The sequence below is a fragment of the Trachemys scripta genome, chromosome 2 (assembly GCF_013100865.1).
Source record: "Trachemys scripta elegans isolate TJP31775 chromosome 2, CAS_Tse_1.0, whole genome shotgun sequence".
Taxonomy (NCBI): domain Eukaryota; kingdom Metazoa; phylum Chordata; order Testudines; family Emydidae; genus Trachemys; species Trachemys scripta.
The window spans coordinates 97,636,387-97,663,620 of NC_048299.1; the positions used below are offsets into that span (position 1 = coordinate 97,636,387).

Consider the following 27,234-nt stretch of genomic DNA (forward strand, 5'->3'; position numbering starts at 1 on the left):
TGCCCCATTGGATCCCTCCCCAAATCCCCGCCCTGGCCCCGCCTCTTCCTCAAGCACACCGCATTCCTCCCCCTCCCCAGTCCCTCCCAGGCTTGCGCGAATCAGCTGTATGGCGGCGCAAGCGCTGGGAGGGAGGGGGAGAAGCAGAATGCGGCAGCCCACTCAGGGGAGGTGGAGGTGAGTGCGGGGCGGGGTGGGGAGCTGCTGGTGGGTGCTCAGCCCCCACCATTTTTTCCTATGCTCTGGTGGCTCTTTTTTTTCTCCGCCACCAGCTCTTGTTTTTTGTTTTTTTGCTCCGCCGGTGCCCCTTCCTTCCCCCCCCTTCCCAATATTTCATGTCTCTCATTTGGTCACCCTAGTGCCCAATGTGGCTAAGGCATGGAAATGGCAAGTTGCTGCATTCTGTTCCAGCTAGAGCCGGTGCATTGTCTTCATATTCAGTGAGTTACAGCAGTCCAGCCTGCAGGTGACAAATGTATGGATCACTGTGGCCAGTTTCTCATTGGGGAGAAAGGGATGAAATTTCATAGCAAACTGGAAGTGAAAGCAGGCAGTTTTGGAAACTGATCCTCCTTTTTCATCCAAGTTTAGTGAATAGTTAAACAAGACCCTGAGGCTTTGCACCACTTTGACTAATGGGGACCGCCTGACTTTGGTGAAAGGTGGAGATACCATCTTGGCCAGTGTTGGCTCTTGGAAGTGTCTCCCCTTTGCACCCAGCATTACTTTGGTCTTGCCTGGTGTCAGCTTAAGCAGCTGCTCTTCATCCAAGAACTAATTTCTTGCAGGCATTCTGACATTTTAGTAGTGGTGGTTGAGTGTCCTCCTCTTGGCAGTTAAACCCACTACATATCACTATCTCTCCCAGTGGTAGATATGTAGCTATTGAAGATCAGCAGGAATAGTATGGGTCCCTGCAAGGCCCCGCAGATGGGGACATTTGGAGAGGAGAACACCACCCTAAGTTCTGTTGGAGAGGAGTGGTTGGAACCATTGTAGTGCTGGGCTATATACTCCTGTTGTGTCATGTAGGTGTGGTAATACCTTGTGGTCCCTACCTTTTTTAGTGCCACTAGAGCGGTCTCTGCTGTGCCCTGCTCTGAACCCTGATTGTGAGGCCTCCAGGATGTTGGCTGATATCACATGTTGATGAAGTTTGATGGTTAGTACTTGCTCAATTATTTTGCCCAGGAGTCGAAGCTTGGCCTAAAACTGGACAAATCAGAGTTAGAGGAATGCTAATCATGCACTCCTGCCCAGGGCCGGCTCCAGGCACCAGGCTACCAAGCACATGCTTGGGGTGGCACCTGGAGAGGGGCGGCGCTCTGGCCGATCAGGGAGAGCGGGGCCGCGGCCCGGCTCTCCGCCCTCCTCCCTGCGCTCTGGCCGGTCGGGGAGAGCGGGGCCACGGCTGGGCTCGCCCCCGACCCCTGCCGCGCTCCCCGCCCGGGGGCCGGGGGCGGCGGGACGCTTTTTTGCCTAGGGCGGCAAAAAAGCCAGAGCCGGCCCTGCTCCTGCCTCAGATGGCCAAACAAATAGTGATTGAATAGCATTACTATCCATGCAGTGCTTCAAATTTTCTACTCCACTTACCCAGCCCTACTGTTAGACTGCTCTGATTTGACCATATGTCTCCACACATCTGTTACATGACTGGAAGAATTTGGCATACTATTATTTTAACTTCTGTACTGCCCCATAATGTTAATCTGGAGGGTATTTTGCTTTATACACAGTTATATGATAACACCCATGGTTCACTGTTTGTGGTGACTACATGACTATGCATATTCACCATTTAAAGGTATCTTGATCCTAATAAATGCTAACAAGAAAGAAGGCCAAAACTGGAAGTGCTCCCAGAAGAGAACATTACATCTGTCTTACATCATGGTGTGCACATCACCACAGAACGTTTACCTGATGGTTACATGGGATATTCCTCACACCTAACTTTATAAATTTTTGTATTCTGGTTTATTGATGTTTATTTCTTATTTATGATTCACACTTCCATTTTGGTAAAGACACAGCTAACTAACAAGTATCCTTTTACAGATTTTTAAGGCCAGAGAGTACCATTATGATCATCTAGTCCGACCTCCTGCATAATATTACCATACTGACCTTCAAGAGTTTCTCCAGATTTCATAGGTTCCTGTTTTTGAAAATGGTGGCCTTAAAAAAAATTGTGCCCCAAAATCCTTACAAGGCACCTAAATAAGTGTTCTAATTTTCAGAAATGCTGAGCTCTCAGCAGCAACCATTCAATGGGATCTGCAAGTACTGTACTCCACACCTCTAAAATCAGACCATTACTAACTAATCCTCATAACACTCCCAGGAGTTAAAGATGAAGGAATAGAAGCATTTGGTAAGGCCCACAGATAGAGTAAGAATTCAGAAATGCAGGACTCCCATTACTGTTCTCAGAATCCTAGCTTCATGTGTTGAGTATAATACAAGCCAGGATGTACACAACTCAGTTTCAGTTTGCAGTTTAAGAAAAGCTTCTTGTTTTTACTGTAAAATACTCAGACTCCACCAATAAGGCTGCAGATTGTCATCATTCACATATTTAAACACTTGTAGATAATGATAAAGAAACACAGAGTTTGCATCTCTAAAATAGGAGGAGGTGAGGCTGTTTTGAGAAAGCAGACAGAGTGTGAACACTAAGCATTAAAAAGTGTCAAGAAAATACTTCACAGATGGAAAACAGAGACTTTGGTTGGACTGCAAATTGTATTCAGAGTCACTGGAGGGCTCAGCTTCAGTAACGGATCCAGAATAAATTATAATAAATTCTTGTAGTCCAAATTAGAGCAGAAGCTGAATGGGTATTTCCAAAGGGGGTGATAATTCCCGAAGAGGTCAACTTGACAAAATTCGTTTTTTTTTCAGCTTTTCTTTTTCTGCATCTCTTTAAAGAATGACAAGAAGTTCAAAGAACATTCTGCAGAAAATGGCTGCTAAGCAAAGCCATCTATAATTGATCAATGACTGTTGTGTAGAGATTATCAAAAATAAAATGCAGGGAGTTTCCATTGGAAAATTTAAACTTTTCATCAAAAACAACAAAACCTGCTTTCTCCTCATTAAAACTTTTCTTCTAATCATAGGATTGTATGTATATGGGAGATAGCATGCTGATTTTTCTCCCAGGCAAATGTGTACCAGGCAGCCCTCCACGTTAGTCAGTATGTGCATAGTCTTTGTGAGAAGAGCAAACAGATTTTGCAATGTTAGTAGTGTGACAAGGTCTACATATAAAAAAGACATTGGGAAATTTTAGGCTGGATTCTCAGATGTTGTAAATCCACCATTGACTTCAGTTGAGATATATTGATTTATAATACCTGAGAATTTGGCCCTCCATCTTTTTGCTGACCTTGCAAATAGGTAAACAAGAATTATTGTTGTGCTTGATGACAAATGGAGTGTGTGTTACAGCTTGGTGAGGGAGTTGAAGTTAAAAGAATAAATTCTACTTGCTGTGATTTCCGTAGGCTGAATTTTACCCTCCTGATCAGCAATTGTCTGATTCACTAGGAGCGTTTGGATGAAAGATCTGATAGGCACTGTGTCTTGAGAAAAGACTAGGGATATAAAATTTGGGGGGAATGTGTTTGCTCAGAGCGGAGGCTAACATTTTCAAACCAGGGTGCCTAAAGGCAGATTTCTAAGTCCATGTTTAGGAAGCTAAATAAAAGTGGTCTGATTTTCAAAAGTGCTGAAAATCCGCAGGTCCCTCTGTCTTCTGCAGATCAAATCATTTATATTTGGATGCCTGAATATGGATCCAGGAATCTAACTATAGGCACCCAGGGTTAGATTAGCTTGCAACATCCAAGCTCTTTTTGTGCGCATACTCCTTAGCCCGTACAAATGTTTTAAAACGTCCTTTTGAGCATTATCACCCGCTACAGCAAATGATAGACTCTGTTGCCTGAATGTGTAGGAATCTTCAGCCCCATTTGGAGAAATTCTGTCATTTGCAAGTGATAAAGTCTCTGTAGAAGCACAAAGAATTCCTGTATAATGTAGAAATCATAGAAGAATGCAAATATTTCTTAGGCCTGGTCCACACTAAGCCCCCAGTTCGAACTAAGATACACAACTTCAGCTACGTGAATAACGTAGCTGAAGTCGAAGTATCTTAGTTCGAACTTAAAGGTACTTACTGCGGGTCCACACGCGGCAGGCAGGCTCCCCAGTCGGCGCCGCCTACTCCTCTCACAGAGCAGGATTACTGGCGTCGACGGCGAGGACTTCCGGGATTGATTTGTCGCGTTTAGACAAGACGCGATAAATCGATCCCAGAAGATCGATTGCTTGCCGCCGAACCAGCCGGTAAGTATAGACATACCCTTAGGAAACTGTCATATGCATACTTGAAATTTTAAAAAGGCATTGAAGGATTTGTGGGCCAAATCCTGAAGTATTGGCTCAATCCTTGCTCATACAATCTCTCATTGGACCACATTACCTTCATTGGAGTTACACCTATTTCTAAGGTCCTGATCAAAAGCCCATTGAAGTCAATGGGGGACTTTTGCAGACTTCGGATCAAGACCTAAGAGCAGAAATTGGCCTACAGACTTTAGTGGGAGTTTACCCTAATAAGGAGTTCAGGATTTTGCTCTGTATGTTAAAAGCAGACAGATCTTGCAACTGTAATAGAGAGTGATATTTATTATTTTGCCGTGCAATTTGATTTTTAAAGCCTGGAGCCGGACGAAGCAATTTGATAATCTGAATTAATGTTATGCTCATTATAAAACAGTAATTTTAAAGAGCTTTTCCCGCTCTCACCCTTAGGCAGAAGAAGAGAGAGATGATATGGAGAGAGTAAAGCTGGATAATAAAAGAATTCTCTTCAATCTCTTGCCAGCACATGTTGCACAGCACTTTCTTATGTCTAACCCTAGGAACATGGTAAGGCTATGGGGGGAAAAATAAGCACGTAATGATATGCATGATTTTTGTGTGACATCCAGGTCAGGGAAATTATATATTTTCTTAAAAGCTTGAAACATTTACATTTTATACACATTAAATTGAATAGTTCTGGTAAAAGCCATTGTCAGATGTCAGTTCAGGGTTAGTTTCGCTTTCTCGGTAGCATTCACCTTTTCTGAAGGACTTAAGTACAATACCGTTCAGGTGAATGCAGTGTCATTCCGCATCAATGCAGTTGAGTGCCTACATGCCAATTTCTTTTCCAATCAAGTCAAAAGATCAGAGTTTATTACAGTCTTCCACTGAGATCAGTTTGGTTCTGAATAGAATATAGTGTGACATGGCAGACGCTTCCAGTTGAGCCACTCAAGGTTCTTGAAATGTGCCTCATTTACAAAAACAGAAATTGAAAAGTCAAAATAAGGAATTCTACACACTCTAGAAGGACGCAGTAACTTTGAGTGTGAAAACTAATCTTAAATCTTGGGCAAGGGAACAAACTGCTACAGGATAGCGTGGAATCATGATAATTGGGAATACTTGAGATTAGAATAATAATTAATAATAATTAATATCTAGGCACCTATTTTTTAAAGAAAGAGTGTGGGAGTAATTAAATCCTGTAGTAATGCAGGGGATGGACCAGTTGACCAACTAATGACACTATGAATTATTACTGTTATTGCTAGTGTTGCAATAGCACCTAGAAGGCCCAGTCTGAGGTCAGCATCCCATTATGCTAGGTAGTAAATGTGAAATTCATAAAAATGTTTAGGGCTTCCTTATGGTTGCCCCAATGCAGCTTTCATGGCGGGGGAGGGGAATTGTGCAGAGAGTTCCTTACCCACCTCCCACACCTCCATTGCACATCTGTAGGGAAATGTGGGTGTAGGGGAAGGTGCTAAAGCTACGGGCAGAACTAATGGACCCAGCTTGGCATTAGTTATGGCCCAGTGTGAGGGTAAGTCCAAGGCCCTGCCCTTCCCCATCCCAGACAGCTGCACCGCTGGGCTCATACTGCACACATTGACTAAATGGAAAAAGGAGCAGCTCTCCCACAGGCACCAGTGCTCCAGCAATACTTCTGCTGCCTATCCCCCGTCTGGCCCAGCCTCAGGAGAGGCATGATTGAGCTCTTATAATTATTTGTTGTATGAACGCAATGCATGCGTGGACTGTATTTATGTCTCACAGTAAAAAGATGGTGGAGCAAATAAATAGATACAACCCTATAGATCTTCCCAGCTCAAAGCCTCAATACTCTGGTTGTGTGTTGAGTGAAGGACTTGGTTCTATATGTAATATCTTTTAACAGGAGGAAGTTGTCCCTTCCTCCCTTGGCCTGCTCCGTGGTAGCAAAGCCACTCTTTAGTGGCTACAGCGTCTTCAGTGCTGCAGTAGCCCGTACAGCCACTGTTGCTCCCCTTTCACAGGCAAGAATAGCCAGTGAACCTGCACAGTCTTTCTTTGCTTTTATCACACACCTTGCTTCAAGCTCCCGTCTCTCAAGCATGCAACCTTCTAGGAGTTCTGTAAATCCAAAATTACACTGCTTGTGCTGCATCTCAGCCCTCTACACTTCCCAGGGGAAGGGGTGGAAAATGAGGCAGGACATGTCACAGGAAATAAAACAACGTTCTATGACCTGTTTCATTTATAGGACAGAGCTTGGTAAACATTATGGAATTTCTCTTTAACAGAAGTAAATCTGAGGTCAAGAAATCACAAGGATGATACTGCCTGTTTATGTCAAATTCTAATTTTAAAAACCCATATAATTCAAAAATTGCAGGACCTTTATTACCAGTCATATTCACAAGTGGGAGTGATGTTTGCTTCCATCCCAAATTTCAACGATTTCTACATTGAACTGGATGGCAATAACATGGGAGTGGAGTGTTTACGCCTCTTAAATGAAATTATTGCCGATTTTGATGAGGTAAGGTCTAAACTCTCTGTCATTTGATCTTACTGAGTCCACCAGACTTCTGCCAATTCAAGATTATTTGTGGAAAATTCCTCTTAGTTTGGCTATCTATTAATGTGACTCTGTAAACATCTGATTTCAGTGGGAGTTAGGAATCTAGGTGCTTTTGTAGATCCCATTAGGCACCCATATGCCTCTATACATGCTTAAATATTTCATAAAATCTGGCCCAAAATGCCCTTAAAAACATTTATGTCTGATGCGGCTCCCACAGAAGTCACTGAGAATATTTCCACTGCCTTGAATGGGAACAAGACTGGGCTTATAAAGACTGAAGTGGTTTATCAACTTTAATATGCACATATTATCTGATAGCTATGGTTTGTTGTCTAAAATATTATGTAATGTTTAACAGTTTTATGTTTTAAACAAAGCTTCTGGACAAAGAATGTTATAAGGACATAGAAAAGATCAAGACAATTGGCAGTACATATATGGCAGCTGTAGGACTTGTACCAACTACAGGAACTAAGGTAAGCTGGTCACACAGTAAAATGAAAGACTCTGTGTACTCCATGTGCAAATGATGTTAAGTCAGTCTCCAACTGAACAACTAAACACCATCAGTCATAAAAATATGGCTAGAAATAGAACTGATAACAGTTTGATTTCTTTGCAACAATTGAACCTTCTTTTACATCTGAAAAACAAACAATAACTTCAGACTCTAGAGATACAATGCGAGCATGGTGTGCTGAGCATTACTCACATGGTTAAGACTTGGGGCTTGATTCTGTGCTCCTCTGCACCTTATGGAGTTATCTTCACCAGTGCAAATTAAGTGTGAAAGCTACCCAAGCAGAATGGAAGTGTTTTACACCCACTTTGTACTCGTATCAGCTCCATAAGTGCAACAGAGAAGCAGGAAGTCCTGCAGTGACAGTTCCACCAGAATATAACTTAAGGATTGTTTGTTTGTTAAAGAGTCTGAGGCCAAATGTAGACATTGGTCTACATTTCCAGCCAAAAACCCAGAAACAGGGAGGGTAACTCAGGTATGATAGTTGAACGGCCATTCTCGTTCCTCCAAAACCTATCCATTTCCATCCTTCCCCTCATCCTTTCTCTAGCCCCAACCCCAGAGTTAAACTTTTTTTCCTTTTTAAATTTTAAATGACTTCAGAGCCATCTAGTTCTAAGCACAGTTCTGAGCATCTGCCCATGTGCACAGTTAGCCTGTGTAACCATGTGAACTTATTACAGCTACCCTTGTCCTCACCCCTCCACTTTTTCCTCCTATTATTTATTGTCTTATTTTAAATTACACTGTAAGCTTTTTGGGGCAGGGATCATGGTTTTCCAAGTGTTTGTACAAAAGCTAGCACAATGAGGGATCCTTTGGGCACTAACCTAGTATAAATCAGAATAATCACAGCAAGTCTGGAGTTGGACTTCTATATCAGAGACCGTGGTCAATGCATTTTAGCATGTACCCCCTAATTTGTCCATGCCTGATCTGATGTCCATGTCCATGAATCACAGAGGCACCCTTGAGTGAGCTGAAATAGAATTGCAGAATAACAGTGCACTGGAGGGCAAAAGGGCTAGAACGAGCCATGAACTTTCCAAGGAGACAATTAACCTTGTTAAATAAATAAAAAACAAGGCTACAGCTGAATCAATTATTGGGATCAGTTTGGAATATATCCCACATAATGAATATTCTGAGATTGTAGGATGCCTCTGATGCTTTTTTGCCGTTCCTAATTCTCTTCATTTCTGTGCTACTGTTAAACGAACGTAAATCCAAACCTACAGAGATGTATTTTTAAAATACTTGTGTGTCATAAAATTGTTGACTCTAATTGAGGTCCTGAGACAGGCAAAAATTGATCACTTGAATTTTGTATCAGTGTGATCTCAGGCAAACAAGCAGAGGCATATCAGTATGTCTGGTATAAATGCTCTTTGAACTAGAATCCCAAAAACAAGTGTGTTATTGGGTAACTCCAGCAGTGTATGTTCCAAAAGCTAAATATGTTTATCTCATGTATTGTATATTTGCTAGCAGAGGAGTTATTTGAATTAGTCCAGTACTGAAAATATTCACTCAAACGTCTATAGTAGAGATTTGAAGACCGGGGTCTTAGGCAGAACCTGAACTTGAGGAAAAAAAATACAAAGCCCAAGATGAGCAAACAAGGACAGAGGCGGAAAATGCCACTCAAAGCACAAACTCTGCTAAATAACAGAACAAATAAAGAAAAAGTAACTAAAGACTAAGAGAAAAGATAAAGAAAGTAAGGTATACCCAGGCACAATGGTTAAAATCATATAGAAATTCTCTTCAAAAATATCCTCATTATTTTTCCATAAAAACAGAGACCGTAAAGGCCAAAATTTTAGACAATGAGCTAGATTTTCAGTTCTGTTCTGCTCCCTTTGTGTTGTTCATGTGGTACAAAGAGAGTAGAAACTCCCTGTATATCACCTTATGGAGATTTCCTGGTATGAAGAAGTCCTCATCGGGCATAGGTGTAGCCAGCCTTTTATGTCCCTCCTCTTCCTCTCATTTTATCCAGTACTAGAGATGTGGAAGGAACACAGCCAGAGCTCTGGCAACCCCCATTTGGCATATGGTCCCTTAAGGATCATTGCCAGCTGATGTAAGTTAGTGCAGCCTCTAGGAAGCTCTCACCTACCCGGGGTCCAAGGTGGAACCAAGCACAGAATCAGGCTCCCTGACATTTACCCATCTCCTCTGTGCCAAGTGGATCTCAACTGCAACAGAAAATCTGACCCAGCCTTTAATTTTGCACTTCCAGGTTTGTGCCTAAAATAGATTGTGGTCACATCATTGTGGGTGCAGATAATTCTAAATGAGAGGTGTTAGACATTTGACTATCTGATGCACCCATAAATTGAGTAGCTAGATGTCTAAATCTTTTTTGTTCTTCTTTGAGTAGTGTCCCTATGGGAACTCCATGTGTCATGATGTGCATGTGCTCATTCACTCTTAATCAGAGACTTTCATCAGGAGCATCTGTAGATCCGTGCCTGCGCTCTAGACACCCTTGTGCCCTGATACTGTCGGAATATAGGGAGAAGCAGTCTCACTGCCACTCTAGTTCCTTCTCAACCGCCTGCAGCTTCAGATGGAGCATCACGGTATCCGTTAGCCAGCCATGTGCCTGGCTGTACCTCACTTTATTTATCTTTTATCTTAGTCTTTAGTTTTTCTTTATTTGTTCTGTTATTTAGCGGAGTTTGTGCTTTGAGCAGCATTTTCCACCTCTGTCCTTGTTTGCCCATCTTGGGTTTTGTATTTTTTTGCTCAAGTTCAGGTTCTGCCTAAGACTCCGGGCTTCAAACCCTGCCAGCAACAGACATTCAACAGAGAGACTCACATCCACTCCAAATGTAAGATCTGCTTAGGATTTAAAAGCAGATCTAAAAAACGGAGGGAAGTCAGATTTAAATTCCTGCCTATGGAGCACTCTCTGAGATCACAGGGTCCAAATCACCCAGATTTACTAAGAAAGTTGGCTCTTCTACAGCAACCTCTTAGTCAGCAACAGCCTTGAAATGCCCATTTTGACCCATTGGTAAAGGGTCTCTAAACTTTTTACCCCAGATCCTATGTTGTGCCTATCCCTGCACCCCCATCTTTATGAAGATCATCTCTCCCATTTCTTAACTTCCTGGGAGCTCATCACCTCAGACAGATGATGTCAAGCAGTCTAGAGAGGCTCACAAACATGGGAGCCAAGCTCTGGGCAGACTGTCAAGAAAGAGGGCACAAACTCCAAATAGGCTGTGTGTTCTGTCATTAGATTTCATCAACCAAGTACCAAGTGTGAACTCCACAAGCACTATAAAAGCCTTAGCAGGGAGTCACAGACAGTTCCCTTGGGCATTCCAGTCTGTATTGCCACCTGACAAGCTTACCTTTGTGATAAATGGCCCCTTACACCAAAAATCACAACAATATTCAGGTTACGCACAATCCCAAAGGATCAGTCACTCACCCCAGGTCAATTGCACCCCTGATCTCACCAAATACAAACCTTGTAGACAATCTTGTAATAAACTAACTAATTAACCAAGAAAATAAATAAGGGTTATTTACAAGGTTAAAGCAGATAAACGTACACAAAAGGTGATAGTAGCTGCTATATATGCAAGTTGTATATGTCCTTTAGTGATAACCCAAACTAAAAAAAGAACAGGAGTACTTGTGGCACCTTAGAGACTAACAAATATATTTAAGCATAAGCTTTCGTGGGCTACAACCCACTTCATCAGATGCATAGTTTTTGAGAGCTCATTCTTAATCTTTCCCAGTTTGCTGTATAGGATGCTGATCAGGTAGTTTCGCAGTTTCTTTGAGAGTGTGTGGCACAATCTCTCAGCATAGTTTGTGTGATATATAGATTGTAATGGATTTTTTACCTTTAGTCCTTTTGGTATGATGTCCATCTGTTTGCATTTGGAAAGGAAGATGATGTTTGTCTGTATCTGTATGAGTTTTTTCATTAAGTTGATGGATTTCCACTCCATACGGCTAAATTCAGCGCCTTGCATAATGACAGGTTTCAGAGTAGCAGCCGTGTTAGTCTGTATCCGCGAAAAGAACAGGAATACTTGTGGCACCCAAGGCCTGGTCTACACTGGGGGGGAGAGAGGGGGATCGAGCTAAGATACGCAACTTCAACTACGAGAATAGAGTAGCTGAAGTCGACGTATCTTAGATCTAATTAAAATTCCCACGCCACGAGGACGCGAAGTAAGTATCGACGGCTGCGGCTCCCCCATCGACTTTGTTTCCACCTCTCACACTGCTGGAGTTCAGCAGTCGACAGGAGAGCAATTGGGGATCGATTTATCGTGTCTACACTACACGCGATAAATCAATCCCTGATAGATCAATTGCTACCTGCCGATCCGGCGGGTAGTGTAGACGTACCCTTAGAGACTAACAAACCCAAACTAAACGGCTTGGTAATCCCTTGCTTATGCTTAGAAATATCGCCCTCTCCAAATCCCAAACAGCATAGTGATGATAATTTCTCCTTAACAGAAATTTTTATTCCCTTCCCCCAGCATTCAAGCTGAGATGGGACAAGGGCTTGTGCACATACCCTCTTCATGGATATAGAGGAAGCAATCAATAAAGTCTTATGTCCACTGATGTTCCACAATAGCTTGTCTGGTGCCTATAGGCCTTCTTTTGTTGAGGAGGAGATGACTCCTCTTGTGGTAAATTAGTATTTCACACTTGGTAATGCTTCTCTCCCGACTGTGGGGTTTTCAGACTTAGCAAACATTTTTATAGTTGCAGAGCAAACACTTAAATATTACCTTGTAACATGGAATACAGATATTATAAGTAAGATTAATACATTTAGCATCCTACAAGCATTTCATTAAGTCTAAACACTAACCACATTTTTATAACTCTAATATCTATTTAACTCTGCCAACACACAGGTGAGCCAGACTCGTTTCCAGCTATGCATTGTCAGTATTCCATGGCCTACGGACCTTGGCGTGAGCTGGCAGGTGGTGTGCCAGTGTCACAAACAGATCCTCAGAGTTATTTCTACAAGCTTTTCCATCCAGTTCAGCTCCTTACCACCTCCCATGGCTCCTCCCTCCCTCGTCAGGACCCCATCTTACAAAGACCTCTTAAGGCAGGAGCTCTAATCCCTGCTAGCTCTTGGGATGATCGAATCTGTTCCACCAGACTTGGTTGGGAAAAGCTTCTATTCCTGGTACTTCCTCATCCCCCCAAAAAAACACTGTAGAGTAATTCTGGACATGAGGATTTTAAACACTTTTGCCCACTCCCAACCGTTCGGAATGGTAACCCTAGAAACGATAATTCCCTCCCTAGGTCTGGGAGATTGGTCTGTTTCCCTGGACCTTCAAGATACTTATTTTCATGTTGTCATTCATCCGTCAAACAATCCCTGCGTGTTGTGGTAGGCAGGGATCATTGTCAGTATTGTGTCTTATCCTTAGGCCTTTCCATTGCCCAAAGGGTTCTTACCGAAGTTCTGTCAGCCACAGCAGCCTATCTGCACCAGATGGGCATAATCATCTTCCCCTCCCTGGACAATTGGCCCCTGAAAGGTTGTTTACTTATTGAAGCACAACAGCAATCAGCAAGGCCCTTTCTCTGTTTCACTGTCTGAGCTTCTGCCTCAATGTGGAAAAGCCTACTCTAACACCCACACGATGTATAGACAGGGGTGGAAGCGAGCCGGGGATGGGCAGCGACTTTAAAGCGCTGCCGCAGCAAAGGGCCCTGTCGCGCTTTAAGGTCCCTGCGCCATTGCCCCCCCACATCCCCGCAGCCTCCGACCGGGGACCACTCTGGACTTCCCCCAGCTAGACATGTCACATCCTCACCATGATGAACCCACCCAGTGAACTGCCTGCTCACCTATCACGATTCATCCCATGCCAGCTACCAAAGGCTTCCTGTGCAAACCTTCCTGCCTCCCCACCAAAACCATCCCCTGCACTGGCCCCTCCACCTCTCTCCCACCCTCTACAGTTGTTCCAAGCTTTTCACTTTGAAAATCTGTTCTACCTCTTCATATTTAATCTTGACATAATTCAGACTAAATCTCTACGAAGGAACTAGACCTTGAAGGGTCTGACCAGCCTTCACCTCCTACTGAAAGCAAGGGAGATAAGGCTTCTCCATTCCTCACAGGATTGAATCCAATCCTGCACTACTCAGGTCAACAGGAATGTTGTCAACAGGAGCAGCATGAAGCCCTCAGAACTCACTTAGCTAGCAAAAGCCCCAGTTATCAGTTACCACAGGAAGCAATGCTTACAGCTCTGAACAATAGCTGTTGCCCGGCAACAGAAACACTTTTTTCCACATCAATTTTGCTTTCCTGGCGTTTAATCATCTGTTTCTCCTCTCAAAAACACCTGAGGAAGGCAGGAATCCAGAGCATTTGAATTTCGGACAGAAAAGATGATGGTCAAAAGTAAGGACAGCTCTGTCTTGAAATTTAAGCTGATAGTAAGTCCTTGGTAAGTCATGTGCCAGAGCTGCAATGCTAATCCATAATAAATAGACAAAGAATGTCAATTACTGGAATATAGAAGGAGGAGCTTCATATAACGGCTTTGGCCACATCTGACTTGTTGTTGTGATCCTTTTTTCCCATTGAGTGTCTGTGTCTCCTGATTTGTCCCCATAACTCCCAGAAGTCAAAAAGAGAAACGAAAACAATTCAGCACTGGAGAAAATAATGCAAACATCCGAAACACAATTGAAAGTTCCATTTCACGTTTAGCAAAATAGTTTAGATGCAGTTGAGAATGAAGGGGTATGGCAGTGTTTCTTCTGGCTCATACTACTGTGTAAATCTAATATAAAATGTTATTTTGTATCTAGGCTAAAAAATCAGTTGATTCCCACTTGAGTACACTGGCAGATTTTGCAATAGAGATGTTTGACGTTCTTGATGAAATCAACTATCAGTCTTATAACGACTTTGTCCTCCGAGTTGGTAAGTCATGTATCTAGAGTTAGCCTATAAAACATAGCATTGCTGTTGGCTGCCTTCCCCATTTTATCTTAAGAGGTTCAGTAGTAGAGAATTGCCCATATATTTTAATGAAAATTGCTCATATTCATGCTCTTGAGTGAAACTTGGAGCCAGAAGAGTCTAGATCAATGGCCATTTTATCGTTAGCATGTTTGCACAACTGCCATTAATTTAAGGGGAGTTACACAGGCAGAAGGTGGGAATGAAAGCATCAAGATTAAGGGTGCTAGGCTTTATGTCCAGGACCAATTCCAGTTTGGTTAGTTACGTGATGCTTAGCTAAAATTGTTTTAGAGTTTCAATTGCATACGGTTAGCTTTCATTCCCTGTCATACTCTGTTCTCTAATATTGCTGTGCCTTGTTAAACTGCTGCAGAATTCCACTCCAGAGCTAGCTGTACTTCACTGGTGTGTGTACATGTTTTGTGTGCATATATAGTCTGTAAAATGCTTTGGAATCTTTGAGACCTTTCTTATGTTATCAAAAGGTTTCTTGCTTTTAGCTCATTTCCTCTCCTAGTTGCTGCAGCTTCTGCTTCCTCCAACAAATCAACCCATCCCCCGCTTCCTTCTTTAGCCCTTGCATGCCACACACACATTTCTCTCCTCCACATGAAGAATTGCACTGTGATCCTCACCCCTGGAAGCCAGTTCCCTTCTGCAGCCTTCATTGCTTCAGTGCCATCCCTCCTTCCAGCCCTTCCCCAACGGTAACTGCACGGCGTTCTCATCTCAGTGAAATCCTCTAATTTGACATGCTTCCCCCAGCCTCACCCCTTTTGTTTCCTCGCTCATTGGTTGAATTGTGCGCTCAAACTGGCGTGGATCAGTTGTGCACTTAAAGTGGAGCGGATACACTAGCAACCAAGTGGTGAAAGTGGTCATAGACCACGACATCAATAGTGAGGAGAGGCGAGTCATGCTACAGTCCTGAACTCCCCCACCGCCCAGCAACTGGAAGCTTTCCTCCATCACTGGTACAATGCCTTCCTCCAAAGTGTCCTTAGAAAACCACAGTGTGGCTGGCCATGCACAAGTGTGCAAGGGACAGACAGAGCACCACGATCCCTCTCCCCACTTAACTTGTGCAACTTCTCATGGGGAAGCCACAATTCTCATCCTTGCACAGGGCCTGAGACCATTAGAACCAACAGCTGTGCAAGAAACTGCAAAAGGCTGTAGGGTCATGCCGCTCCCCACTTCCACACTAGCTGGTGAAATCAGCATAGGGCCTGGGAGCTAATACTGTGCCCCCAAAAAGGAAATGTATGTGACAGTTCTGAGCGCTTCTCCCCTGATAGCACTCCCAGGGGAGCCTTTGTGCCTCTGCATGCAGAATATATCCCTAGTCTAGTGCTGGTATCAGAATTTCTCATGTGACCTGCTTCCCCCTGCCCCAACTCCTGATGTTTCCCAGCCTAATGGCGGTGCCTGGTCGGTGCACTCCCGCTTAGGAGGCTGTCTCTTAAAAACCACAGTAGAGCCCAAAAGAAGTAATCAAGGGTCAATAACCTCTTGCCATGACATGTGCTACTAAACAGCTGATACATTTTATGCCAGAGGTGATTCTTCCTCTCCTCCTCCTCCTCCCCCCAGGAAGATTGAAATTGAGAATTTCCCTCATGAGATTAGAACAGTTTTTTTAATTTGAGTTAAAATAATGTTACATTTCAGGTGAGCTCTGTGTGCCTGTATAGTTCAATTTCTAACACTCTTCGGGATCCTGTGTGTTGAAAAGCTATAATGTAAGATGATGCTATTGTGTACTATGACAGGTAAAAACACTGAAGTCATTTATGGCGAAACAGTTGGAAAGAGTGACTGTTTCTCTTAGATCTATATCACAGCACGTGAAGCAGCAACAACAAAATAAAAGCCATTGTTCTGATTTTAGGTATTAATGTTGGGCCTGTAGTGGCAGGAGTTATTGGGGCCAGAAGACCACAATACGATATCTGGGGCAACACTGTAAACGTTGCCAGCAGAATGGACAGTACTGGAGTGCAGGGTAAAATTCAGGTGAGTACATTCCAATCACTCTATATCAGTTTGAAGTTCCTGTTTATTAACAATCCTATGATTACATTTTCAAGGCTGCTTAGAAAGCTCAGCCTCAATCTCTTCATGTTTCTTATGAAGGTGGCAACATCCCCAAGGTGATTCAGGTGCCTGCTGTGTAGTTATTTTTCTGTTATCTGCTTCACTGCTTTGAAGTGGTGAAATCAAAGGATCAACAAACCACAAAGAGAGGTTTCCCCTTCAAATTCCTGCTGTGCTGTACTGCACTCCATTGGATTATAGGCCTGAATCTGCAGTCTTTACGCAGGCTAGTCACCCCCAAACTTCCACTTCACTCAGGGGAATTTTGCCTGAATAAGGACTACAGGATAAGGACCTATATCAGATTGTATTTAGTCACATCTTGTATAGCTTGTGGAATCTTTCTGGATGAAAGGCACCGCATGCTTGTAAAATATTATTAATCTTCGAGATTGTCCTGAAACAAAGCTGCAGCTCCCAGCACAGACTAAACTTTGGGGACGCCTGTATCTGAACTTCACATTTGGCCAAAATCTCTGTTGCTGTAAACTAGCTTCAATGACGCTGTGCTAGCTTGCACCACCGGAGAATTAGACCCTGTGTTTCTAAAGAGAGAATCAAAACCCCAGCTCTGAACGCCCCGGAACTTTGGAGATCTGAAATTTGCTCCTTAGGACCCATCTCATTATTCATTATTATAATTATTACCACCAAAGCACGTACTAGGGGAAACCAAAACCAATAGTTACTCATTCATTCCATGGAGCATCTTTCATCACAGTTAAAGTAAGTGCCATAGAGAAGTATAATTCTGTTTTCTTACTCTAGGATTAACCCTAGCTAATTGATAGGAATGGTAAAATATAATACTGGCTCTTCTTACCCACAGGTGACAGAAGAAGTTCAGCGGATATTAAAGAGGTGCACTTACGAGTTTGAGTGCCGAGGTAAAGTCAGTGTAAAGGGAAAAGGCGAAATGTTGACCTATTTTCTTGAAGGAAAGGCCAATGGAAATAATTCACAACCACGGTCTTTAAACTTAGAGCGGAAAATGTACTCCTACGGGAGAACAAACATTCAAACCAAACTGGGCACCAGTTGTCCGTCAGTGTCCTCAGTCGCCAGCTTTACTGTAAAAGCTGGGCTTGGAGCACTTCAAGCATCAACAACCCACACAAATCAAACATTACATTACCTTCCTTCTGTGCCAGCTGTGAAAGAAGCATAGAGCAGAGAAAATTTGGTTACGGCATTCGCAGTGAACCCAGAGAGCAGAGGTTGCCTGAATTTTCACCAGGAGGTCAAGGATCATAGGCCATGGCATCAACCAAGGATCACTACAACCCAACCAAAGAGAACTTGGGAACTGCATAAACGAACTCTTGGAATGGAACAAATAAGGGCTAGCAATTCTGTTAGGAAAAGTCCAAACCCAATTTTTTGGAAATAGGGAATATTTTCTTGGCATTTTTAAAGGATAAATGCTATAATTGAAAAAAGTGTACACGTGACACTGTATTTGTGTGTGTATATGTATATATTAAATCTATATATGCACATATACAAACACTCCTATATAGAGATAGATAATAGAGATTTATATATATATAAAATATGTATTTATTTACACATCCACCTGCAATGGCATAAGGGAGAGATTTCTCTTACCACCATATCCAGTATTGTTGGGTCTGAGGTTAGTAAAACTGCTATTAGGAAAGGAGGGTGAGATGATTGAAAATTATCTGGGGCTATAGCAAGCGTTATGGAAACCTTGCTCCACTGCTTGAAATAAGGAAAAAAGAATTCGTCAGCAACTGGTAAATGAAGGCTGAATTAAAGCCAACTGCTAAATTGAGGTATCTTTTAAGTTTTATTTGCATGTTCAGTAGCTTTGAATGCTTTCCAGTTACAATTACAGCACAATGCTATGAGCTAGACAAGAGACAGCGCTTAGGAATTTGACCAGATACTAATAAATGTTCTTTCCATTGACAAAGAAGGTTGCTAAAATACTGTCTTTCTGTAGGACATTTTGGCCTTGCCTGAAACAGAGGTGCCATCCTGCAAGCACAGCAATATGCTTATGCAATATAGAAACAATCTTTCCTGTTTTATGCACATTGCCAATTGTATTGAAGGTAGAGAACAGTGGGACATTCTCTTTATGCAGTAGCAGACTGAAGAAAAGAAAAAGCACAGATTTTCTTGCTTAGTGAGGATTTAGGCCTGTTTGAACCGTTCAAAGGGCTGACCAGTATCAGTTACAAATGTGCTGTTAGTATTGTTATATTTGTACATTTGCCAACATTTTTTTTAAAAAATTTGATGCCACCGTTTTATTATATATCCTAATTCAACACCAGGCTTGTTCTTCTTAGTTACACAATTACAGAAAGTATATACCTATTTTTGAAGATAGGACTCTGAAAGGCAAGCACATCAAACTTTCTCCAAATGACGATCACGTTGGTAAACTTCCCCTGAGTTTGAGGGCTGCTCTTAATTTGCATAAAAGGGAACATATTTCAGCCGCTCTTATGATCTCTAATAAACAGATGCAATCCACAAAGATTACCTGTCCCAGCATACAGTGTTTCATCTTGAGTCAAGATGATGTGGAATGCACTTATGTATTAAAGATGAGGACAGTGGGTCATCTTGCAGAGAGGCCTAGGCCACAGGTAGTCCAGGGATTGCTGCCACGCAACACTCCAAGGTACAGCCAGCACACACAAGTGAAATACACGTTGCCACTGGGAGAGGCTAGAAGCTAGTTTTGTTTAAAAAATATTTTTAAACGTGCAGAATGTACAACAGAACAAAACTGTTGTATTTGCTGTACAAGTTTCCTACTATCTAATGCACACGTTAGTTGCACAGTTCCCATCTCAGTGCAGAAGTTTGTTATTGACTTCAGTAGGAACAGGATCGGGTTTTAAATTCTGACTGTGACTCTGATACTAGAGGCTTTCTTTTTTTTTTTTTGGAATAGGCTTTTGTTATGGATAAATCTGTCTATCATCTTATACCACATCCATTACTGTGGTATCCAAGTTCTATAGGCCACTTCTTTTATAAACTGCCCATCCATATGCCAGTGTGCTTGCAATGATCTTTGCATTCACCCAAGAGTTCTGAAGCAACTCAAATATGAAATTGCAGAGCTTCTAACTTGTATGTAACCTATCACTGAAATCACTCTGTACCAGATGACTGGAAGATAGCTAATCTAATGCCAATTTTTAAAGAGGACTTCAGAGTAGATTCTAGCAATTACAGGCCAGTGAGCCTAACTTCAGTACCAGGCAAATTGGTAGAAACTGTAGTAAAGAACAAAAACACATAGAAAAACACAATTTGTTTGGGGAAGAGTCAACATGGCTTTTGTAAAGGGAAATCATGCCTCACCAATCTATTAGAATTTATTGGGAGAGTCAACAAGTATGTGATAAGAGTGATCCAGTCAATATCATGTACTTGGATTGTCAGGAAGCCTTTGACAAGGTCCCTCACCATAGGCTCTTAAGGAAACTAAGTAACCACGGGATAAGAGGGAAGGTCCTCTCGTGGATCAGTAACTGGTTGCAAGATAGGAAACAAAGAGTAGGAATAAATAGTGAGTTTTCACAATGGAGCGAAGTGAACAGTGGGGTCCCCCAGCCATCTGTACTGGGACCTGTGCTGTTCAACGTATTTATTAATAATCTGGAAAAGGGGGTGAATAATGAAGTTTCACGGTTTGCAGATGACACAAAATTATTCAAGATAGTTAAGTCCAAAGCAGACTGAGGAATTGCAAAGAGATCTCCAAAGCTGGGTGACTGGGCAACAAAATGGCAGATTAAATTTAGTGTTGCTAAATGCAACATAATGCACCTTGAAAAAATAATCCCAGCTGTACATATATAATGATGGGTTCTAAATTAGCTGTTCCCACCCAAGAAAGATCTCGGAATTACTTTGGATAGTTCTCTGAAAACTCCTGCTCAATGTGCAGCAGCAATCAAAAAGACTAATTATATCCTAGCAACTATTAGGAAGAGGATAAAAAAATAACACAGAAAATATCATAATGCCACTATATAAAACCATAGTATGCCCACACCTTGAATACTTTGTCCACTTCTAGTTGCCCCATCTCCAAAAGGATATAGTGGAACTGGAAAAGATTTCAGAGAAGGGCAACAAAGATTAACGGCTTCCATATGAGAAAAACGAAAAAGATTGGGGCTGTTCATCTTAGAAGAGAAATGACTAAGTGGGGATATGATAGAAGTCTATAAAATCATGAATGGTGTGGAAAAAAACAAAAACCAGGGGTCACCTGATAAAATTAGTAGGCAGCAGGTTTAATGCAAAGAAAAGGAAGTAGTTTTTCACACATTGCACAACTAATCTGTGGAACACATTGTCATGGGATGTTGTAATGTCAAAAAGCATAACTGGGTTAAAAAAATAACTGGGTAACTTCAGGGAGGATAGGTCTGTCGATGGCTATTAACCGGGATGGTCAGGGACGCCAACCCTAAATCTCTGACTGCCAGAAGCTAGCAGTGGAAGATGGGTGGATCACTCCACAATTTCCCATTCTGTACACCCCCCCTAAACCTCTGCCATGGACCACTCTTGGAGACAGGATACTGGGCCTGCCCACTATAGGAGCTCTTTGGTTCTTATTTTAAAGGGTTTTTAATGGGGTCTCTTTATGGACAAATGTTGCAGAGTGTGGGAGTAAACATGATGAAGTTTGTTTTCAGCTTTCCATGTAGCCAAAACAATGCTATATTCTGTATCCTGGATTTGCAGACATCATTTTATTCATTGCTGTAGCGATTTTCAGTGTGTGAGTACAGAGATTGAAAGGCTAGATTTGCAGTTAAAGCACTGAACTAGATTGATCTGATTCAATTCCAGGCTCCGCCACAGATTTCCTGTGTGACCTTGGCCTAGTCACTTCATCTCTGTGTAGTTCTGTCTGCAGATTGTGGATAATAATAGTTCCCCGCCTCACAAGGGTGTTGCTGGGAATAAAATCATTAATTCACATACTATGATGATGAGGGCCTTCTAAGTAAACAGATCACACACATTAGCCAGAACAAAAAATTGCATAATTTAAATTGAAGCAAACTGTATTAATGCAACATTGAGATTGTATTGTTCAAATAAAAAGTTGTCAGGAAAGGTTGAGGTTCCAAAGCTATGAGAACTTGGTCACATTGCATATCCTGTATGGTTTATAATATGCATTTTTATGAAGTAAACTAACCTATGTTAAGCTAGACATTTAACCAAAATGGAAAATTCTGTATAGGTGCAATACCATCCGTTAACTTATGCACTTACTGACGTTGTGAGTTAAACCATACAGTTAGGGTCATTCATTCCTACTACAATTCCAGTTATGTCAAATTAAAACCATTTTTTTTTCATTTATTATTACTTTTAGTAGTAAAATTACTGTAGCACCAGGAGCCCCAGTCACAGACCAGGACTCCACTGCGCCCGGTGCTGTAGAAACAGAACAATAAGCCAGTCTCTGGCCCCAAAAACTTACAATCTAAATAATTGTCTAGGATGTGTAAAAGCAAGAAATATGAAGGGGAAATGGCCTTCGCATCTAATGTCACTGAGGTGATAGAGTGAGGAAGAGTGAATTCCTCCCTTTGCTGCTGTTGTAGTTGGGGGCAATTCTGCAACGCTGGTTTAACAAGGCAGCAGTACATCGGTTTACATTGTGATGGCTGCATCTTCCCAGTGGAAAAAACAGAGGGTTTAAAAATTAAAACAGAGTTACAATAGAAACTGTTTTGCAGCCATTACAGCAGGACTACGAGGTACCCACTCTACTAATGTTGTATTAAAAGTGTATTTTTGCCTTTCTGCTCTCATTTCCTGTTTGTCTGACTTTCCCAGTTTAATTTCTCTCTCTGTACATTTTTGTATCCTCTTTCAAATGACATATTTCTGTAGTCTCTCCACCCTTTTACATTCCCATGTATGCCTTTAGCAAGCTTTATGCAGGAAAGATAATAGCAGTAATAACTGTGCTCAGCCCACAAAAGCATGTGATTCTTGACAAATTTAAGAAATGTCCTTACGTTTCTTTGTGGCAACCATCTGAAGATAATAACTGGCCTGATCCAAAGGCCATGGAAGTAAATATAAAGCTTCCATTGATTTCAGTGGGCTTTGGATCAGGGTGCATTTCACCTATATTAGATTTATTATTTTTTCAATTCATGCTCTGAGGTTTTGCACTGGATGATCTTGCTGTAGCCCCATTAAGGGGTCAGTGCTGCCCTTTGATACACATATGTACTTCCCATTTGAATTAAGGGAAGTTACATGGACATATCATGGGCAGAATAGTGTCCTAAGTTTACATTTATTCTTGTGTAGCTGTTGGCTTGAAGACTTAACTGGGAGGAGCCCTACAATAAACTGGTGCCAGTTTTGGCAAGATGTCGTTAATGTCTGTCAATGCAAGCACAATATTTCACATCAGTTTGCATGTTTTCTCTTAAGATAATAGTAATAATTTTAAAGTCTTTCATTCTTTACATAAGCAGATAAACATCAGAGGTCTTCAAACTTCCTTCTCTCTTGGGAACTAATTTCAAAATGTTCCTATGTTACAATTATGTTTAAATGATTATTTTTTATTCTGCCATGATTACAAACTGGCATTCAGCTGAATTACTGGCTAGATATTTCCAAACATTTAACACACGGATCGATTAAAAAGCCATTTTACCCAACAGGTAAAGTGCATTGTTTCTTTGTAGATGTTCTCACCTGTGAGTATTGACATTCCATTACCATCACCTGAAAAACAAGCACACTCTTGTAATAGTGAGCTCTGCTCCCTTTAGGTGAGATTTTGGGAGAGCCTGAACTTTCAGCTATCAGGCCTGAACCTGCATTCTTTATGCAGCCAAAAGTTCAAATCAATGAGGGGTGTCGAAGGAGTTTAGTACTTGGCCCAGTGCGTGCCAGATTGTGCTTTTGGTTATACTAAGGTAAATCTCCAGTAACGCCGTTGAAGTTGCTCCTTATTTACAACAGTGTAACAGAGTAGATTACAGACTTAAATGTCTTTCCCATTTTTGCCTGTATCGTAAGTATAAGGCAAAGAAAGTATTTGGGAAACATCTGTCTGTTTTTGTCCTATGCCATTTCAAAACTGAGGAATTGAATATATTAGTAAGCGGTCAATATGAATAATTTTAATTCATTTGATTATCTGCTTGTAGCACAAGTTAAGCATTTACTCTACCATCAGCAAGTCCAAATTCTGTACATGTTCTGTCCAGTCAGGGGGACTATTTAGCCATAATGTTCTTTCTTCAAGTTACAGTTTTGTATTGCAGTGACAACCAACATTTTTTAATTTGTGATAAAACTGTATTATAATGCCTTATTTATTTGTAATCTTGTACAGTGTTAAACATTGGCCTTTCATGTATTATTCACTTAAGAGGTATTGTATGAAATTTTGTAAATAGTTTTAGCTATGACAGGTTATTGCATGTACACTTGTATAAAAAAAAAAGAAAAGGCACACTTTTAACAAATGTTAATGATTTTTGTAACAGAGGTTTTACATGCGCATGAAGATTATAAATCCTTTGGAAATTGACATCCTTTTGTTTTTCCTTGCAATCTACTGCATGCCACACATGCCTGACTTCAGTAAAACAAAAGAAAACAGTAAGTTTTTCCTAAATATTTTTGACATATCACTTTTGACGGAGTTTAATCCACTAGTTGCATGTGCATTCTGCAAAGCAAAAGCAAAATACAAACAGCAAAACAAAGAGAAACTGTAACCTAATAATCACGCCAACCTCAGTGTTGCTAAATCCATGTTATGCTATATGAATTGTGCTATCAACATCTATGCTATCTTTTAAAAAGTACCTTTTGGTCATTAGAAGCAATAAATTAAACACCATTTACTGTAAAATAAAAATGAATGGAAATATTAGTTTCTAACAGTGTAACAAGTCTGGCATTCAACAGGTACTGTTTGATTTAGGACAGGCATCAAGGGAGAAAGAGCCGTTGTCAAATTCATAAGTGCGGTGAACAGGCACAATTCATTTGAAGGGGAAAAAAGTAAATTTGGCCCATTGGTGTTACCCAGATTGTTTTTTAATGTAGTAATAAATACTAGTAGTTGTATCTGAGAAATGCACTATACAAATACATCATTTTCATATAAATATACATGTGTGTATATAATAAACATTTCATTCTATGGCCTTATTTTTTGACTCATGTTGCAAAATGAACCATAGTTCAAAATATAAGAGTGCTGCATATAATTGTGATAAAAAAATGCGTGAACTTGGCTTTTTTGTGTTGGTTTTTCTGGGACCTCCTGTATAAGGCACCAATCGTACTCCCACTGAAGTCAATGGCAAATCTCCCATTGGCTGCAATGGTGCAGTATCGGACCCTGAGCCAGCTTTTGATGTCAAGTGCATTTGTATAACAGATCAGAATCTGTCCCTTTCACTGATTGTAGTTTATGCTTCAAAGCAATTTAATCCCATTCAATGCAGGGAAGATGGGAAAGTTATTCCAAAGCCAATTTCCTATTCAATCTCTCATGAAAACTTTAAATCCTTATAATGTTGTGCTGTAATATCTGTTACTATAGCTAATAGTATTTGACAAACTATTTACACAACTGCAATTCTGCTACATAATAATTCAATAATATATTTGAGACCATTAACCACAGAACAGCACTGAGGCTGATGGAAGTGGAAAAAGTGTATGCACTATGTATAGTATACATATCTTATGCTGTGGGTTAACATGGACTTCTTACATTTTGCAGACTTTTATCTGGTATTATTATAGGGCTTGAAATCCTTTCACATGACTGCCTGGTTAATTAACACTAGTGTTTCTATAAGTAACCTTGTCATCTTAAATACAGACATCGATCCATGTATCTAAATTGGCTTCATTCATGAATCATTACATCCTATTGAATGACTGGCTTCATATGACAATTAAGGATTTTCTAAACCCATTTAATAGTATGTATAGATTAATTCATCTCAAATTCAGCATGTTTTTACTGTAAATGTGATATATTTGTTATGAGTAATAACAATCTGGACTCTTACACCTCTGCTTATCTCTTCCCCTATTCCCATCACCACCCTAACCCTCTTTTTTGCTTTCATATATTGCTTTCTCCCCTTTTCCATCTAATTTTCTCCCCTTCCTTACCAAGTGTTTGTACTACACCTTACACACATTCTCCTGTCACAGCCGTCCAACCTGCCCCATCACAGCCCATGTTGCTGGTAGTGTCATTTTAACTGGGAGCTGCCTGTTGGTCCTTATTTCCCTTTTTGATCTGCCAAACAGCACCTCAGAGGCTGACTAGCCTAGAATGGGCCAAACTGCAGCAAGGGCAAGGACTGGGAGGGCAATTAAAAAGAACAAAGCAGGAAGGGGGTCCAAAATGCTGAAGGGGATGAAAATCTATGTTAAAGAAAAGGAATAGTACTGGTTTGATCCTGCACCCTTTGAAGTTAGTTGTGAAATTCCCAGTGGATTTAGTGGTGCAGGGATCAGTGCTTAGGCCCCGATTCAGCAAGGTATTCAAGCATGTGCCTAGTTTCAAATGGATTTAGGCATGTGCTTAAAATTAAGCAACTGCTTAAGTGCTTAGCTGAATCAAGGCCAAATTTGTATTGTTTGCTTACATTTTCACAATAAAGTGTAAGATCTGTCAATAGGCTGGTTTTTCACCTGTATTCAGAATTTTAAACTAATTTGGAATGTTATTTTTCTCTTTTTTTAAATGTCTGTTTTATAATCACAATATTTCAGATTGTGGCTTAGCGCTGATTAATGTACATGGCCGATGTGCTGAAGCACTTGGCTTTGCTTGTGCCTTACCGTATGGTTTAGGGGACCAGTTCTCCTTTCCACTACTCCAGTTTTATCCACTGTGCTTCCATTGAAATCAAAGAAGTCACACCGTCTTAAAACTAGTGGAACAGAATGGAGAGTCAGGCCGCAGAGCTGTATCTGTATAGAGCATTTTTATCACTTCCTCCCCAATTTGATCTAGCACAAATACAACTGCACCAGTGCCATCAGTTGTGGAAGTGCTTGTGTTGGCCACACACAGGAATGTTTGCCACCATTATTGTTGTTATTTATCATTAAGGAGCCTGCTTTTAAAAAGTGTTCAGCTCCCATTTAGAAAGCTAAATAAGGGCCAGATTCTCCTAAATCCTCAGCATCCAACATGCTAATCTATTTTGAGAATCTGGCTAGTTATTTTGGTCCTAAATGGGGGAGCTGGCCCTATATTGTACAGAACAGACATCTTGATAAAAACACCTATTTCCAATCTACAGTAGCACTCTCACATTTATTAGCACCAATGTAACTGTATCTGTGCTAGACCAATGGTGTTAGAACTGCTAAAAATTCTCATTGTAGACTAGGCCAAGGTGTGCATTAATTACTGCTATTACACACTCCATTGTGTCTTACTGCTAAAGTGCCTGGCACATGACTTTTATCTCAGATGTGTTGATGCTGGGAGCAGTTATGACAGATTGGAATTAGCAAATTGAAGTCATTTTAGGCTATTGTAAAACTTGTATTATTCTCTAGACAACCTAGAGATTTTTTTTTCTTCACTTTCAGTTGGAAATCCAAGTGATAAATCAACGTGTTCTG

At 41.1% G+C, this 27,234-nt stretch overlaps 1 protein-coding gene across 1 annotated transcript in view; it reads left to right on the forward strand.

The window, feature by feature from the left end:
• Window positions 1-19,852, forward strand: part of ADCY1 (adenylate cyclase 1) — a 229,307-nt gene extending 209,455 nt beyond the window's left edge. Inside the window, exons 15-20 of the mRNA XM_034761297.1 lie at window positions 4,822-4,938; window positions 6,755-6,901; window positions 7,324-7,422; window positions 14,313-14,427; window positions 16,361-16,485; window positions 17,396-19,852. Of these exons, the coding sequence (XP_034617188.1) occupies window positions 4,822-4,938; window positions 6,755-6,901; window positions 7,324-7,422; window positions 14,313-14,427; window positions 16,361-16,485; window positions 17,396-17,734 (942 nt within the window). The 3' untranslated portion in view covers window positions 17,735-19,852. The remainder of the gene's footprint in view (window positions 1-4,821; window positions 4,939-6,754; window positions 6,902-7,323; window positions 7,423-14,312; window positions 14,428-16,360; window positions 16,486-17,395) is intronic.
• The last annotated feature ends 7,382 nt before the right edge of the window (window positions 19,853-27,234 follow it).